Here is a 15595-nt window from a genome sequence, read left to right as displayed (position 1 = left end):
AACAGCTTAAAGAAAAAATAATTTCTAGCTCAATGATGGAAATGTAACACAATATGGAATTATTAACTGCTGTTCTTGTTACAAGCTACTCTGTCATTCAGTTGTGAAAAAATATAAAAAGTCCTGCTCTCCTTATCATTTTTATTTTTAATGTTTTTTTAAAAAGAGTCTCACTCTGTCACCCAGGCTGGAGTGCAGTGGTATGATCTTGGCTCATTGAAACATCTACCTCCTGGGTTCAAGCAGCTGGCCTCCCAAAGTGCTGGGATTATAGACATGAGCCACTGTGCCCAGCCTCCTTTTATTTGTTTTAGATTTTTTCAGGTTCACCTGATCAAAGTAGAGAACACATCAACTCTGTTTTATTTGTTTTGTTTTGAGATGGAGTCTCACTCTGTTGCCCAGGCTGGAGTGCAGTAGTACAATCTCAGCTCACTGCAACCTCTGCCTCCCGGGTTCAAGTGATTCTCCTGCCTCAGCCTCCCATTAGCTGGGATTACAGGCATGCGCTAATATGCCTGGCTAATTTTTGTATTTTTAGTAGAGGCAGGGGTTTTACCATATTGACTGGGCTGGTCTCAAACTCCTGACCTCAAGTGATCTGCCTGCCTTGGCCTCCCAAAGTGCTTGGATTACAGGCATGAGTCACCATGCCTGGCAACTCTTTTTTTTTTTTTTTTTTTTGAGACAGAGTTTCACTCTCATCACCCAGGCTGGAGTGCAATGGTGCAATCTTGGCTCACCGCAACCTCCGCCTCCCATGTTCAAGTGAGTCTCGTGTCTTAGCCTCTCGAGTAGCTGGGATTACAGGCATGCACTACCACGCCTGGCTAATTTTTGTATTTTTAGTAGAGACAGGGTTTCTCCATGTTGGTCAGGCTGGTCTTGAATTCCCGACCTCAGGTGATCCACCTGCCTCAGCCTCCCAAAGTGCTGGGATTACAGGCTTGAGCCACCATGCCCGGCCGGCAACTCTGTTTTTTAACTGTGGGAAATGGAGACAAAGGTTTAGGTCATTTGAAAAGAAAAACATTAAAAGAGAACAAAATTAATATCTCAACTATTGATAAAAACTTCTAACTGGTAACTAATAAATGGACCATGATAGTTATTAGGCTTACAAAAAGGGGAAAATGAAAAAAACCCATCCATCTTAGTAAGAACTTTTTACTTCATTTTAAAATTTACTCAATGGGAAAAGGAGCTATTAGATATAAACTATATCAAGATATAACTATAGGCCAGGAGTGGAGACATTTTCCCATAGCCCCAGCTACTCAGGAAGCTGAAGCAGGAGGATCTCGGAGCTCAGGAGGTCAAAACTACAGTACACTATGATTGCATCACTGTACTCCCGCCTGGGTGATAGAGTGACACTCCATCTCTTAAAGAAAACAAAACAAAACAAAAAGATATAAACTATAGTATCTGTAAGAGTTACTCCCATTAGTATAACCCACTGGGTCAGGTTTTTCAGGATTTCTTTGGTCCAGCCAGGCAGCAAGTTACAAGCCTGGCCTGCCCTGCTTTTTCTCCCCTTTCTCTACATTTCTCCTAATAATGAAACCCTCCTTTAAAGACCTAGGTGTTTTGTTTATTTGTTTTGAAACAGAGTCTTGCTCTGTTGCCCAGGCTGCAGTACAGCGGTGCGATCTTGGCTCACTGCGACCTCTGCCTCTCAGGCTCAAACAATTCTCATGCCTCAGCCTCCCGAATAGCTGGGATTACAGGATTGTGCCACCATGCCTGGATAATTTTTTGTAATTTTAGTAGAGACAGAATTTTATCATGTTGGCCAGGCTGGTCTCAAACTTTTGGCCTCAAGTTGATCCACCTGCCTCAGCTTCCCAAAGTGCTGGGATTATAGGCGTGAGCCACCATGACCAGCCAAGACCTGGAATTTATTAAGGCCTACTCATCTAAAGCACTCTTGGCATCAAAACACAATTCCACATTTGTTTCATCATCTTTTTCTAAGGAATAATGAATCATATATGTACTTTAAGGCAAACCTCTTGACACAAACATTTTTAAAAGCTGAATTTACCATGTATTTACTGTAGAGAGGGTGTCCTGGTTTGGGGCGAGGGGGTAGCACTGGATCTTGATTTTTAAAAACCTGACTTTTGGCTTTTGAGAGTCCAGTTGCCAAGTTACTTCGGTTTTTCTGAAGATCCATGTCGGAACAGGATCGATTAAAAGGCAGTTTCTTATTAGACGTTCTGGTTGCAGAAAGCTTTGGGGGAGGTGGTCTCTCAGGGGGCGCCTTGGTTGGAGGCTGTTGAGTTGGAATGGCTTTTCCATTCACAGGTCTGAAAGTCAATGTAGCAGCCATGAGTCAATGTTTTGATCAGTATTAGATTCTGTTCTGTCCTGTCTTACACACACACACACACACACACACACACACACACACACACACACAGCTTTCTGCCAGTGGAATACAATTTACTGAAACATGCAGGGTATGCTATTTTTGAGCAAGTGACTGCTGCATTAAACATTATACTGTTGGAGGAAATGCCATGATGTTCCAGCTTCCTTTTATCTTGCACTAGAGATTCATTAGTTCAAGACAAACAAGGATTTACTATCATGAGCTCTCTAAGGTCCCATTTGCTCTTAAACACATCATGACTATATTTCAGGAAACTGAGCACTTTCTACCAAAGTCTGAAGTGAAAAGCTTATAACAAGATATGATGCATGTGTGCTGGGGTCTTGTATATAATCAGAAAAGGAACATCAAAATTCGCTAACATTCATGTCATTTGAGTTACTACTAAAACTCTAATTTAGATTAATATAAGCTAGTTCTGAAAGGATAGGACAACTATTACTTTGAAAGCCTTTCCTTAATCCCTATGATAGAAATAATTTTCGGCTGGGTGTGGTGGCTCACGCCTGTAATCCCAGCACTTTGGGAGGCCGAGGCAGGCGATCACAAGGTCAAGGGATAGAGACCATCCTGGCCAACATGGTGAAACCCCGTCTCTACTAAAAATGCAAAAATTGGCTGAGCATGGTGGCGCATGCCTGTAGTCCCAGCTACTTGGGAGGCTGAGGCAGGAGAATCGCTTGAACCCCAGAGGCGGAGGTTGCAGTGAGCCGAGATTATGCTACTGCATTCCAGCCTGGGCAACAGAGTGAGACTCCCTCTCAAAAAAAAAAAAAGAAAGAAAGAAATAATTTTCAACATAGTAATAATATCTTCTGATAGCATTAAAGCCCTTTGTCTGAATAGCTCTGGAACTCAGAAGGCAGTTACCTCTGAGCTCACAAAGCCAGTCTCATTTGGAAATGCCAAAAACCAGTCCTGCCTCTCTTAACTAGGAGGGTGTTTGTGTGCATGTATATGTATATTCTAGGAGTGGAGCTGTTTTAAGTTCAGAAATGAGTCTTGTTCATTTATTTGAGGAAATAAATTGCTCTATGAACTGGACTGTGTTAAAATAAAAAGGGAGCAGAGATTCCCACACTCTACTGTTAGAAGCAGACTGTGGGCTAGGGGCCTGGGTGAATTGGTGAGGTTATTTTATCTCTAAAAAAAAAGATCCAAGGCCAACAAAACTGAATCTTGGTGATAAAAAAGAGAGTTGGGTCTCTGAGTCATTAATTCTTCTCTAACTTTTCCCACATTTACTTACCTCAGTGGCAACCTTGGTCCTCGCACAAAACCTCCTGTTTGACCTGTGTGGTTGGATTCCTGCAAGTAGCAGAGAATGCAAGTTAAGGTTAATCTGAAACAAGAGCTTGTCAGGAGAAATTCTGGACAACTTTTGGCTGGATCTACAAGTAGAAATGTAGTTGAGTTATAGAACTTAAAAGAGTTTTCAGCCTTAAACAATATTAATTCACTTCTGCCTGAATTATTCATGTCCTAATACAAGTGAAAACACTGATAGGAAGAAACCAAGTGGTCTCCTGTTGTGGACCACAGCCTGAACAATTACACTGCATGGTCATGCACTCAGTGGATTCATGAGATATTAAGGGAAAATTCAAGCAGGCCCCGAAGAGAATTTAAAAATATGTGTTCTTTATTCATTCCGTGATCACACATAAGAAACATACTGCTCCTAAGTTTAAACACATAGTAAGTGGGGTGGTCATTAGTTGGTTTTGCTTTGAATAGGCAGATCTTATTACTGTTTGGTTTCAACACTTTGCAGTGGGTTTTGAACTAGAAGAAGGTGGGAATGTAAAAGAAGCTTGCAGGATGGTCTGAGAGGAAGGTGTGTGAGGAGAAATAAAGGTCCAAGAAGGAAGTGTGCTTTTATCACTCCAGAAAAGGGGCTGGATGGGCTAAAAAGAGTTTTGTAGAAGAGAGAAAAAGAGTAGGAGAATAGGCCAGGCGTGGTGGCTCATGCCTGTAATCCCAGCACTTTGGGAGGCCGAGGCCGGTGGATTATGAGGTCAGATCGAGACCATCCTGGCCAACATGGTGAAACCCTGTCTTTTTGGGAAAAAAGAAAAGAGAGAGAAAAGGAGGATAATGTGAAAAATAAAAGACAGGTACAGTTGGAATGTTCTACCCTAATGGTAGATGTGAGCAATTGGAAGTGTGGAGATTAATAGGAAGATTTCTGTAGGGAAGGGATTCAAACTGTTGTATTTAAACAGGTTTTCTGAAGATGTTTTAGCCCAAGGATTGGGAAATGAGGATAATACATGGAGAATATATTCAGATCTTCTGTTGAGTGGGAAGCCAAAAGGATCTCAAAGCCAAAATTTCTTTTTTTCAGGAGGGGAAAAAGCCCTCATGAATTTTTCTTTTTTTTAGACAGTCTTGCTCTGTTGCCCAGGCTGGAGTGCAGTGATGCAATCTCAGCTCACTGCAACATCTGCCTCCCCGGTTCAAGTGATTCTCCTGCCTCAGCCTCTCGAGTGGCTGAGACTATAGGTGTGCACCACCACACCTGGCTAATTTTTGTACTTTCAGTAGAGATGGGGTCTCACCATGTTGGCCAGGATGGTCTCGAACAGCCGCCCTGGCCTCCCAAAGGAGGTTTAATTAAAGCTTGGGAATCTTTGGGTTACTTCAGACTGTTTTCTTCCTTCCTATGAATGAGTGAAAACTCACTTTCATGATTTTTAAATTATACTGAATATTTATAACTTTTTCCTTAAATACCAAATGATTAATTGCCAGTAACTGTGATTTAAACATGTTTCAATGTTATAAAATCCCATTTTAAAAAACAAATTAAGCTTGCCCTTAAAACTTGGTTTGACTAATAAGTTCAGTTAATGTAGTAAGGCAAGTAACCAGCTCATAAACCCTGCAATATTCCAGAATATAATCCATGCCTTATAAATACACTGCTGCCTATATTTCTTCCTGACAAGTATTGCCATTATGCTTGAAAAAAGCATTTATTTCTTTGGCTACCTTTAAAATTAAAACAAACTCTAGCAGAAAGGAAGAAACTTTAATTGTTTTTCTCAAAAACTGTAATTATTAGATACACTGATAAAAATTTTTAAAAGAGATGTATAAATTTGAAGTGGAAAGACGGAGATGATGTACTATAATAAATGCATAGCTTATGATCCTAATTTTGTACCAAATATTGGCTATAGTTTTTCCTGGGTGATGGTATTTTTATGGGAAATCTTAAACATCTTTTTAATTTCTTAATTTGCAACAGTGAGAAAATTTTACATCAGAAAAAAATAGTACATTCAAATTCTTTGGGGATGTTAGGCACATCCTAAAATAATGGTACATTCAAATTCTTTAGGGATGTTCGCACTGCTGTATCTGACATACTCCAAATATTGAGAGAAGGAGACAGTTCCTGCAGGAGCCATTGTCTTAGTGTTTGTTCAAGTCTGGGTTCATGCCCAAGTTCTGCTAAGTCTTTGGAAGATAAGTGATTAGGGACTTCCTTCTCTTGATATTCTACACATAACCTGTAGGTTCTCTGCATTTGCTTTTTGGTAGCCTTCCTCCAGCTCTGATATCCCTGAACTCTCGCCTTTTTCAACCAGGCTGGAGTGCAGTGGTGTGATCTCAGCTCACTGCAACCTCTGCCTCCTGGGTTCAAGCGATTCTCCTGCCTCAGCCTCCTGAGTAGCTGGGATTACAGGCATGCGTCACTCCACCCAGTTAATTTTTGTATTTTTAGTAGAGATGGGGTTTTGCCATGTTGTCCAGGCTGGTCTCAAACTCCTGACCTTGTGATCTGCCTACCTCGGCCTCCCAAAGTGCTAGGATTATAGACGTGAGCCACTGCACCCGGCCCTTAACTCTGGCTTTTAATGTGTTTGGACAAGCATTTTAGTTTCTGGTGAAGTTGTTTTACTGCTTGTACTGCCTCTGCAGATTCCATCTTTTTGTTCATCTGCACTGAAATAATATTCCAATTTAAAAATAATTCCCCAGTTTTTTGCTATTTTTTTTTTCTTTTTTCTTTTCTTTTTTTTTTTTTTGAGACGGAGTTTCACTCTTGTTACCCAGGCTGGAGTGCAATGGCACGATCTCGGCTCAGCGCAACCTCCGCCTCCTGGGTTCAGGCAATTCTCCTGCCTCAGCCTCCTGAGTAGCTGGGATTACAGGCACGCGCCACCACGCCCAGCTAATTTTTTGTATTAGTAGAGACGGAGTTTCACCATGTTGACCAGGATGGTCTCGATCTCTTGACCTCGTGATCCACCCGCCTCGGCCTCCCAAAGTGCTGGGATTACAGGCTTGAGCCACTGCGCCCGGCCGCTATTTTTTCTTTCTTTCTTTTCTTTCTTTATTTCTTTTTTTTTTTCTGAGATGGAGTCTCACTCTGTTGCCCAGGCTGAAGTGCACTGGTGTGATCTCTGCTCACTGTAACCTCTGCCTCCTGAGTTCAAGTGACTCTCCCACCTCAGCCTCCACAGTAGCTGGGACTACAAGCATGTGCAACCATGCCTAGCTAATTTTTGTATTTTTAGTAAAGATGGGGTTTCACCATGTTGGCCAGGCTGCTCTGGAACTCCTGATCTCAACTGACCCACTCGCCTCGGCCTCCCAAAGTGCTGGGATTATAAGCGTGAGCCACTGTGCCCAGCCTATTGCTATATTTTTTTAAAAAACAGATATTTCACTGGGCACAGTGGCTCACGCCTGTAATTCCAGCACTTTGGGAGGCCAAGGTGGGTGGATCACCTGAGTTCAGGAGTTCAAGACCAGCCTGACCTCAGGTGAAGTCCAGCCTGACAACATGGTGAAACCCTGTCTCTACTAAAAAATACAAAATTAACCGGGCATGGTGGGTGCATGCCTGTAATCCCAGCTACTCTGGAGGCTGAGGCAGGAGAATCACTTGAACCTGGGAGGCAGAGGTTGCGGTGGGCCGAGATCATGCCATTGCACTCCAGCCTGGGCAACAAGAGCAAAACTCCATCTCAAAAAAAAAAATATTTCTCCCAAGACCGCACTCTTGTCTGCTGGAATTACGGAGTGGCCTTCACATGTTTCTTATCTTTTTCCTCCAAGAATCAAGAATTAGCACCATTTTTTTTTTTTTTGAGACAGAGTCTTGCTTTGTTGCCCAGGCTGGAGTGTAGTGGCACGATCTAAGCTCACTGCAACCTCCACCTCTGGGTTCAAGCAGTTCTCCTGTCTCAGCCTCCAGAGTAGCTGGGATTACAGGCATGCACCATCACATCTGGCTTATTTTTTTGTAGAGACAAGTTTCGCCATGTTGGCTAGCTGGTCTCGAACTCTTGGCCTCAAGTAATCCATCCACCTCAGCCTCCCAAAGTGCTGGGATTACAGGCGAGAGCCAGCATGCCTGGTCCAGCACCACTTATTATGTCCTGAATTCATATTAGCCTGTTTCCTTCTTGCACACACAGTGTTTCTTCTCATGAGTCAGCTTCTGTGCTGTACTTTTGATTCCTCACACACATGAAGCAGCATCTCCAACTCTCCTTCTATACTGGTTGGCAGCCTCCTTGGGGGATGCTGTGGGAGCCTTGTGTTCCTATGGTAGGCAACACGGCACACAGAGGTGTCTGCTCCTGCTGAGAGACGGGCTCCTGAAGCTCCCAATGTTCTTCGCCCTGGAGTCCCTCATCATTTAAGCAAAGAAAGCAACAAATGCACCATCTTACTCTGAGACGGAAAGTCCCCTAGCACTCAAGGCAGAAAAAACAAGTAAAGAGTTTTTGTCCTATGTCTCAGTCAGGAGACATCTTTGGCAAAGACCATGCCTATCCTCATGGGTCATTATACTGGTGCCCTCATCGACACTTTAAAGTCTTTTTTTTTTTTTGAGACAGAGTTTCACTCTTGTTACCCAGGCTGGAGTGCAATGGCATGATCTCAGCTCACTGCAACCTCTGCCTCCTGGGTTCAAGCAATTCTCCTGCCTCAGTCTCCCAAGTAGTTGGGATTACAGGCACACACCACTACGCCTGGCTAATTTTATATTTTTAGTAGAGATGGCATTTCACCATGTTAGTCAGGCTGGTCTCGAACTCCTGACCTCATGTGATCCCCCTGCTTCAGTCTCCCAAAGTGCTGGGAATACAGGCGTGAGCCACCACGCCTGGCCCATACCTTTAAGTCTTTATGGCCTCTGTTCCAAAACTCATTCAGTAATTGTAGTTCTCAAACAAAGGTATTTTCTTAGGCACAGATTGACTTTCAGGCCCCAGAAATCTATATGTGTGACTTTGAGGCAAATTGTTTAACTTGTAGTCTGATTCTTCAACTCTTCTTCCTTCAGACTCAGTGTGTTTATTATGGTATGCATTTATTAGGGTATAATACTGAATGTTCTGACTCCCTTTGTAAACAATGCAGGACAGGATTTTCCTCAAGTTGTCTAGTGAGCTTCAAACATTATGACTATAGTATCTTTCCAGATGGTTTAGTTTATTCTAACTTCCTTTTTTTGTTTTTCTAAAATGTAGAAGTTGCTTGTGGACTGCTTAGGACTAAACATAATAATACTAACTATTTCTTTTTTTGAGACAGAGTCACGCTCTGTCGCCCAGGTTGGAGTGCAGTGGCGCGATCTTCACTCACTGCAACCTCCTCCTCCTGGGTTCATGCAATTCTCCTGCCTCAGCTTCCCGAGTAGCTGGGATTATAGATGCACGCCACCATGTCTGGCTAATTTTTGTATTTTTAGTAGAGAGGGAGTTTCACCATGTTGGCCATGAACTCTTGACCTCAGGTGATCCACCTGCCTTGGTCTCCCAAAGTGCTGGGATTATAGGTGTGAGCCACCACACCTGGCCTCTTTTCTTTTTTTTGAGACAGAGCCTTGTTCTGTCGCCCAAGCTGGAGTGCAGTGGCGCAATCTCAGCTCATTGTAACCTCTGTCTCCCGTACACAAGCAATTCTTGTGTCTCAGCCTCCCGAGTAGCTAGAACTACAGGTGTGTGCCATCACACCTGACTAATTTTTGTATAATACTATTTGTTTTTTGGAGATGGAGTCTTGTCCTGTTGCCCGGGCTAGAGTGTAGTGGCACAATCTCAGCTCACTGCAACCTCCACTTCCTGGGTTCAAGCAATTCTCTTGCCTCAGTTTCCCAAGTAGATGGGATCACAGGTGTGCACCAACATGTCTGACTAACTTTTGTATTTTTAGTGAAGATAGGGTTTCACCATATTGGCCAGGCTGGTCTAGAACTCCTGATGCAAGTGACCTGCCCACTTCGGCCTCCCAAAGTGCTGGGATTATAGGTGGGAGCCACGGTGCCCAAATACTATTTCAACAGATCTTTATAGTTTACAAAATCTATTATGTATGATGGATGTTATGTTATGATAGACATTAATGAATGATGTTTTCCTTACTTATCACCCTCTCACTCCTTTTTATAACCATTTCAGAGTAGAAGCCAGTAACCTTCTCAAGCAACTTTTCCTCCATAGGAATTTGGGATTTCCTATTTAACATTAGTCTGGTAGGAACCCTACTATCCTCTTTTGGGCTTTCTTGGCCCAGATTTAATAAAAGTTTATTACCAGCTATTTTGAAAATCACAAGTCATCACTAAATTTTAATTCATTCTTCAGGAAAATCTCATTAACTTGATATTGGCTAATTTAATGTCTCCTTCAAAGAAATTTTTCTTCGTCAGATGATTAGGTGGGTTTCCCAGTATAATAAGCATAGTTAATGCACAATTAACTATGTAAAACCATTATGAAATTTGAACTAAAAATTCGGTTCAAAGACTTTCAAAGTTAATTTCTCTTCAAACAAGCCTTGGCTGGGCACGGTAATCCTAGCACTTTGGGAGGCCAAGCTGGGTGGATCATCGGAGGTCAGGAGTTCAAGACCAGCCTGGCCATCATAGCGAAACCCATCTTTTTGAAAAAAAAAAAGAAAAAAAAAAAGGAAAAAAGAAAACAAAAACAAGCCTTAAACATCATATGCCATATGGAAATTAAAAAAAAAATGCGTGTGGGCTAGGCATGGTGGCTCACATCTGTAATCGACTCTCTGGGAGGCTGAGTCAGGCGGCTCACTTGAGGTCAGGAGTTCAAGACCAGCCTGGCCTACATGGTGAAACACTGTCTCTACTAAAAATCCCAAAAAAAATTAGCTGGACATGGTGGTGCGCACCTGTAGTCCCAGCTACTCGGGAGGCTGAGGCTGAGGCAGGAGAATCGCTTGAACCTGGGAGGCAGAGGTTGCAGTAAGCCGAGATTGCACCACTGCACTCCAGCCTGGGTGACAGAGCGGGACTCTGTCTCAAAAAAAATAAAAAAAATAAAGAAAGAGTGTGATCTCATATCTAGAAAAACCTAAAGACTTTACCAAAAAAAAAAAAAAAAAAAAAAAAAAAGACCCTCTTAGAATTGATAAATGAATTCAGAAACGTTGCAGGATACAAAATTAATACTAAAAATCAGCAGCATTTCTATATATGAACAAAGAACTAGCTAACAAAAGAAATGGAGAAGTCAATCTCATTTAAATTAGCTACAAAAGAAATACCTTGTAACAGATTTAGCTAAGGGAGTTAAAGATCTCTACAAGGAAAATTACAAAACACTGATGAAAAAATGGAAGAAGATACAAAGGATACAAACAAACAGACATCCAATGCTCATGGACTGGAAGAATTAATACTGTTTAAATGAGAATATTACCCAAAGAAATCTACAGATTCAATGCAATCCCTATCAAAATACAAATGGCATTCTTCATAAACAGAAAAAAAAAATCCTAAATCTTGTATGGAACTACAAAAGACCCTGAATAGTCAAAATAATCCTGAGCAAAAAGAACAAAGGTGGGGGTATCACATTAACAACTTTAAAATACACTACACGAAGATGTAGTAGCAAAAACAGCATGATACTAGCATAATAACAGACACATAGGCCAATAGAACAGAATAGAGAATCCAAAAATTAATCCACATATCTACAGCCAACTGATTTTTGACAAAAGTACCAAGAACACTCATTGGGGAAAGCACAGTCTCTTCAATAAATGGTGCTGGGGAAAACTAGATATCCATATGAAGATGAATGAAACAAAACCCTCCCACTCACTCTATATAAGACACAACCGGAATCTAAGACCTGAAACAATAAAACTATTAGAAGAAAGCAGGAAAAACACTTCAGGACATTGGTGTTGGAAAAGATTTTATGAATAAGACCTCAAAAACACAGGCAACAAAAGAAAAAATAAACAAATTAGTTTATATCAACCAAAAATCTTTTGGACAGTAAAGGAAACAATCAACAGAGTGAAAAGACAACACACAGAATGGCAGGAAATATTTGCAAACTACTCATCTGACAGGGGATTAGTATCCAGAATAGAAGAGAAGCTAAAAACCTCATTAACAGCAAAAAACCTAAACAATCTGATTTTTAAATGGGCAAATAAACTTTGAGAGGTGGAGGCTGGAGGATTGCTTGAATCCAGGAGTTCAAGAACAGCCTGACCAATGTGGTGAAACCCTGTCTCTACAAAAAATACAAATAATTAGCGGGGTGTGGTGGCATGTGCCTATAGTTCCAGCTACTCAGAAGGCTGAGGTGGCAGAATCACCTGAGCCCAGGAGGTCAAGGCTGCAGTGAGCTGTGATCATACCACTGCACTCCAGCCCAGGAGACTGAGTAAGATCCTATCTCAAAAAAGAAAACAAAAAATAGGCAAATGATCTGGCTATTTCTCAAAAGAAGACACACAAATGTCCAAACAAATACATTAAAATACACTAATCATCAGGGAAATTCACATCAAAATGGCAATGAGGTATCATCTCACCCCAGTTGGGATGGCTATTATCTAAAAGATAAAAAGAAAACACATGCTGGCAAGGATGCAGAAAAAGGGGAACTCTTATACACTTTTAGTGAGAATGTAACCTAGTACAACCATTGTAGAGAACAGGATGGGAGTTCCTCAAAAAACTACAAATAGAACTACCATATCATCCAGTAATCCCACTACTGGGAATTTATTCAAAGGAAAGGAAATCACATTGAAGAGAAATCTGCACATCCATGTTTACTGCAGCATTACTCACAATAGCCAAAATATGGAATCAACCTAGGTGTCTAACAACAGATAAATGGATAAAGAAAATGTGGTATGTATGCAACATGGAATACTATCTAGCCATAAAAAGAATGGAATCCTGTCATTTGTGGCAACATAAATGGAACTGGAGGATATTATGTTAAGTGAAATAAGCCAGGAACAGAAAGTTAAACGCTGCATGTTCTCATTCCTATATGGAAGCTAAAAATAAATTGATTTCATAGAAATAAAAAATAGAACAGAGGATACTAGAGGCTGGGAAGGTTAGGGAGAAGGGAGACGTAGGGAGATTTGTTAAAGAATACAAAATTACACCTAGATAGGAGGAATAAATTATAGTGTTCTATACCACTATAGGTTGACTATAGTTAACAATAATATATAGTTTCAAACAGTTGGAAGGAAGATATTGAACATTCCAAACAGAAGAAGTGAAAAATGTTTAAGATGACAGATATGCTAATTAGCCTGATCTGATCCCTATATAGTATATGTACTGAAACATCACTATGTACCCCAAGAATATGTACAATTATTATTTGTCAATTTAAAAAAGAGAAAAGAATCAGAAGCTTTCTCTTGGGCTTCCCATAAAGTCCTCTGAAAGATTTTATTCTTTTTTTTGAGATGGAGTCTCACTCTTTTGTCCAGGCTACAGTACAGTGGCATGATCTCGGCTCACTGCAACCTCTATCTCCCGGGTTCTAGCGATTCTCCTGCCTTAGCCTCCCGAATAGCTGGGATTACAGGCACCTACCACCACACCAGGCTAATTTTTGAATTTTTAGTAGAGACGAGGTTTCACCAGGCTTGTCTCGAACTCCTGACCTCAGGCGATCCACCCGCCTTGGCCACCCAAAGTGCTGGGATTACAGGCATGAGCCACCTAACCCAGCGACTTTTATTCTTTTTTTTAAACCACTTCCCTAATTACTTGTTGTATGTCTGTTTTCCCAATAAACCACAAAAGTTGGAAGACCAAAAAAAAAAAAAGTATGAGGATATTGAGGTTGAAATGAAAAAAAAAAAAATATATATATATATATATATATACACAAAATCTCTTTGACCACCATCTTAACAAGTGCACAGTAAAACACTATTTTTTTAAATTTAACAAATACATTTTTCTTAAATTTCAGATTTAAAAATTCTTATAGTAATTATCTTAAATTTTGGTCACTAATTGGGTATTTTAAATAAAAACCGACAACTTGACTAAAGTTATGTCCATAAATATTAAAGGTTTTTAGAGATTTTAATAACCTTCTAATTATTATTTCCATTTAAAAGACAATGTCATTAAGTTGGTATACAAATTATTTTATAATGAAGTACAATGAATTGGTCTAATCTCTCTATAGGGACTTTTAACATACTGAAGACTACATTATATAAGTACATGCGGCTTAGACACTGGTCTCTAATAAAGGGTTTTTGTTTTTAATCTGACCAGTAGTAAAATAATTTAGGTATCACCTGATTATTCATAATCAATGTAGAGGTAGCATAGCTACCTCTTCAACCTAATACAGTCTATAATGACCACTTACCAAGTTTCTAGTTCTGTCAACATTACCGAGTTTTCCAGATACTGTACTGAAAGTGTTTCCAATAGGTTTTTCAGCAGGGAGAGGAGGTGGGCCTTGTGGATCCTCATGTAAACCTGGAAAAAATAGCAGTAATTCATCAATAATTTCTAGTCTTTGGGATTCCAAAGAATAAAATGATTTCTGCTTAGTTTATTTAAAAAATGGCTATCATAAAAGATACACACAAAAAGTTAAGCAAATGAGAAAGAGCTCCCAGCAAACCTCAGAAAATTCATGTTAGTCAACATCAGTTAATTTTACTCTGTGTGTGTGTGTGTGTGTGTGTATGCGTGTGTGTGTGTTTATATATACACATATATAAATTTTTTTTTTGAGGCTGGGTCTCGCTCTGTCACCCAGACAGAGAGAGATCTGTGCAATCACCACAGTGCAATCGCATGATCTTGGCTCACTACAAGCTCTGTCTCTCAAGTTCAAGCGATTCTCTTGCCTCAGCCTCCTGAGTAGCTGGGATTACAGGCATGTGCCACTACACCCAGATAATTTTTGTATTCTTAGGAGAGTGGGATTTCACAATGTTGGTCAGGCTGGTCTCAAACGCCTGACTTTGTGACCCACTTGCCTCAGCCTCCCAAACTGCTGGGATTACAGGTGTGAGCCACCGCACCAGCCTTTGCTGCTTAATTAGAAAATTGGCTATCATATAAGATACACACACATAGTTAGGCAAATGAGAAAGAACTCCCAGAAAACCTCAGAAAATTCATGTGTTAGTCAACATCAGTTAATTTTACCATATGTTTTATAGAGAGTGAAAATAATACCAAATAATTATAACAGCAACCAGCATTGTTGACAGCCTTTTATGTGCTAGGCATTAAGTTAGGCTCTATATTTACATACATTTCCCCAACCAAGATCTATGTGTTAGATTTGCCCAGTCTACTAGCTGGTAGCTACAGCTGATGATTTAGATTTAAATCTTAATTAATTTAAATTAAATTAAAATTTTAGTTCCTCAGTTGCACTAGCCACATTTCAAATATTAAATAGCCACTTGTGACTAGTGGCTACCAGAACAGTTTCAAAACATTTCTATCTTTACAGAAAGTTCTATTGCACAGGGCTACACTAGATGATATCCTACCTGTTTTACAGATGAAGAAACTGAAGCTAAGAAAACAAATGAGCTACCCAAGGTTTTACTGCTAGTAATTGTCAGATTCATTGTTTTGAACCTAAAAGCCCATGTTCATTTTCATAAGCCATGCTGTTTCTTTTTATTCAATTTAATTAATTTATTTTTGAGACAGAATCTGCTAAATTAATTTAAAAATCAATTAAATTTAATCAATTAATTTAATTAAATAAATTTATTTATTTATTTTGAGACAGAGATCTTGGCACATACCAAGATTGCCCAGGTTGGAATACAGTGGCATGATCTCAGCTCCCTGCAACCTCCGCCTTCCAGGTTCAAGCAATTCTCCTGCCTCAGCCTCCTGAGTAGCTGGGATTACAGGCATGCTCTACCATG

General features: G+C 40.3%; 1 protein-coding gene across 13 annotated transcripts in view; it reads right to left on the bottom strand.

The window, feature by feature from the left end:
- Positions 1–15595, bottom strand: part of SH3D19 (SH3 domain containing 19) — a 210695-nt gene that overhangs the window by 32250 nt on the left and 162850 nt on the right. For all 13 annotated transcript variants that reach the window (XM_064383821.1, XM_064383823.1, XM_064383818.1 and 10 more), the window contains 3 exons: positions 14059–14171; positions 3648–3706; positions 2048–2312 (listed from right to left, as the gene is read on the bottom strand). In XM_064383821.1, coding sequence (XP_064239891.1) covers positions 2048–2312; positions 3648–3706; positions 14059–14171 — 437 coding nt within the window. The remainder of the gene's footprint in view (positions 1–2047; positions 2313–3647; positions 3707–14058; positions 14172–15595) is intronic.

Source organism: Aotus nancymaae, unplaced genomic scaffold (assembly GCF_030222135.1).
Source record: "Aotus nancymaae isolate 86718 unplaced genomic scaffold, 86718_ANA_hifiasm-v0.15.2.pri h1tg000033l, whole genome shotgun sequence".
Lineage (NCBI taxonomy): Eukaryota > Metazoa > Chordata > Mammalia > Primates > Aotidae > Aotus > Aotus nancymaae.
Note: the sequence above shows the minus strand (reverse complement) of the source record. Positions and strands in the feature narration are given on the sequence as shown.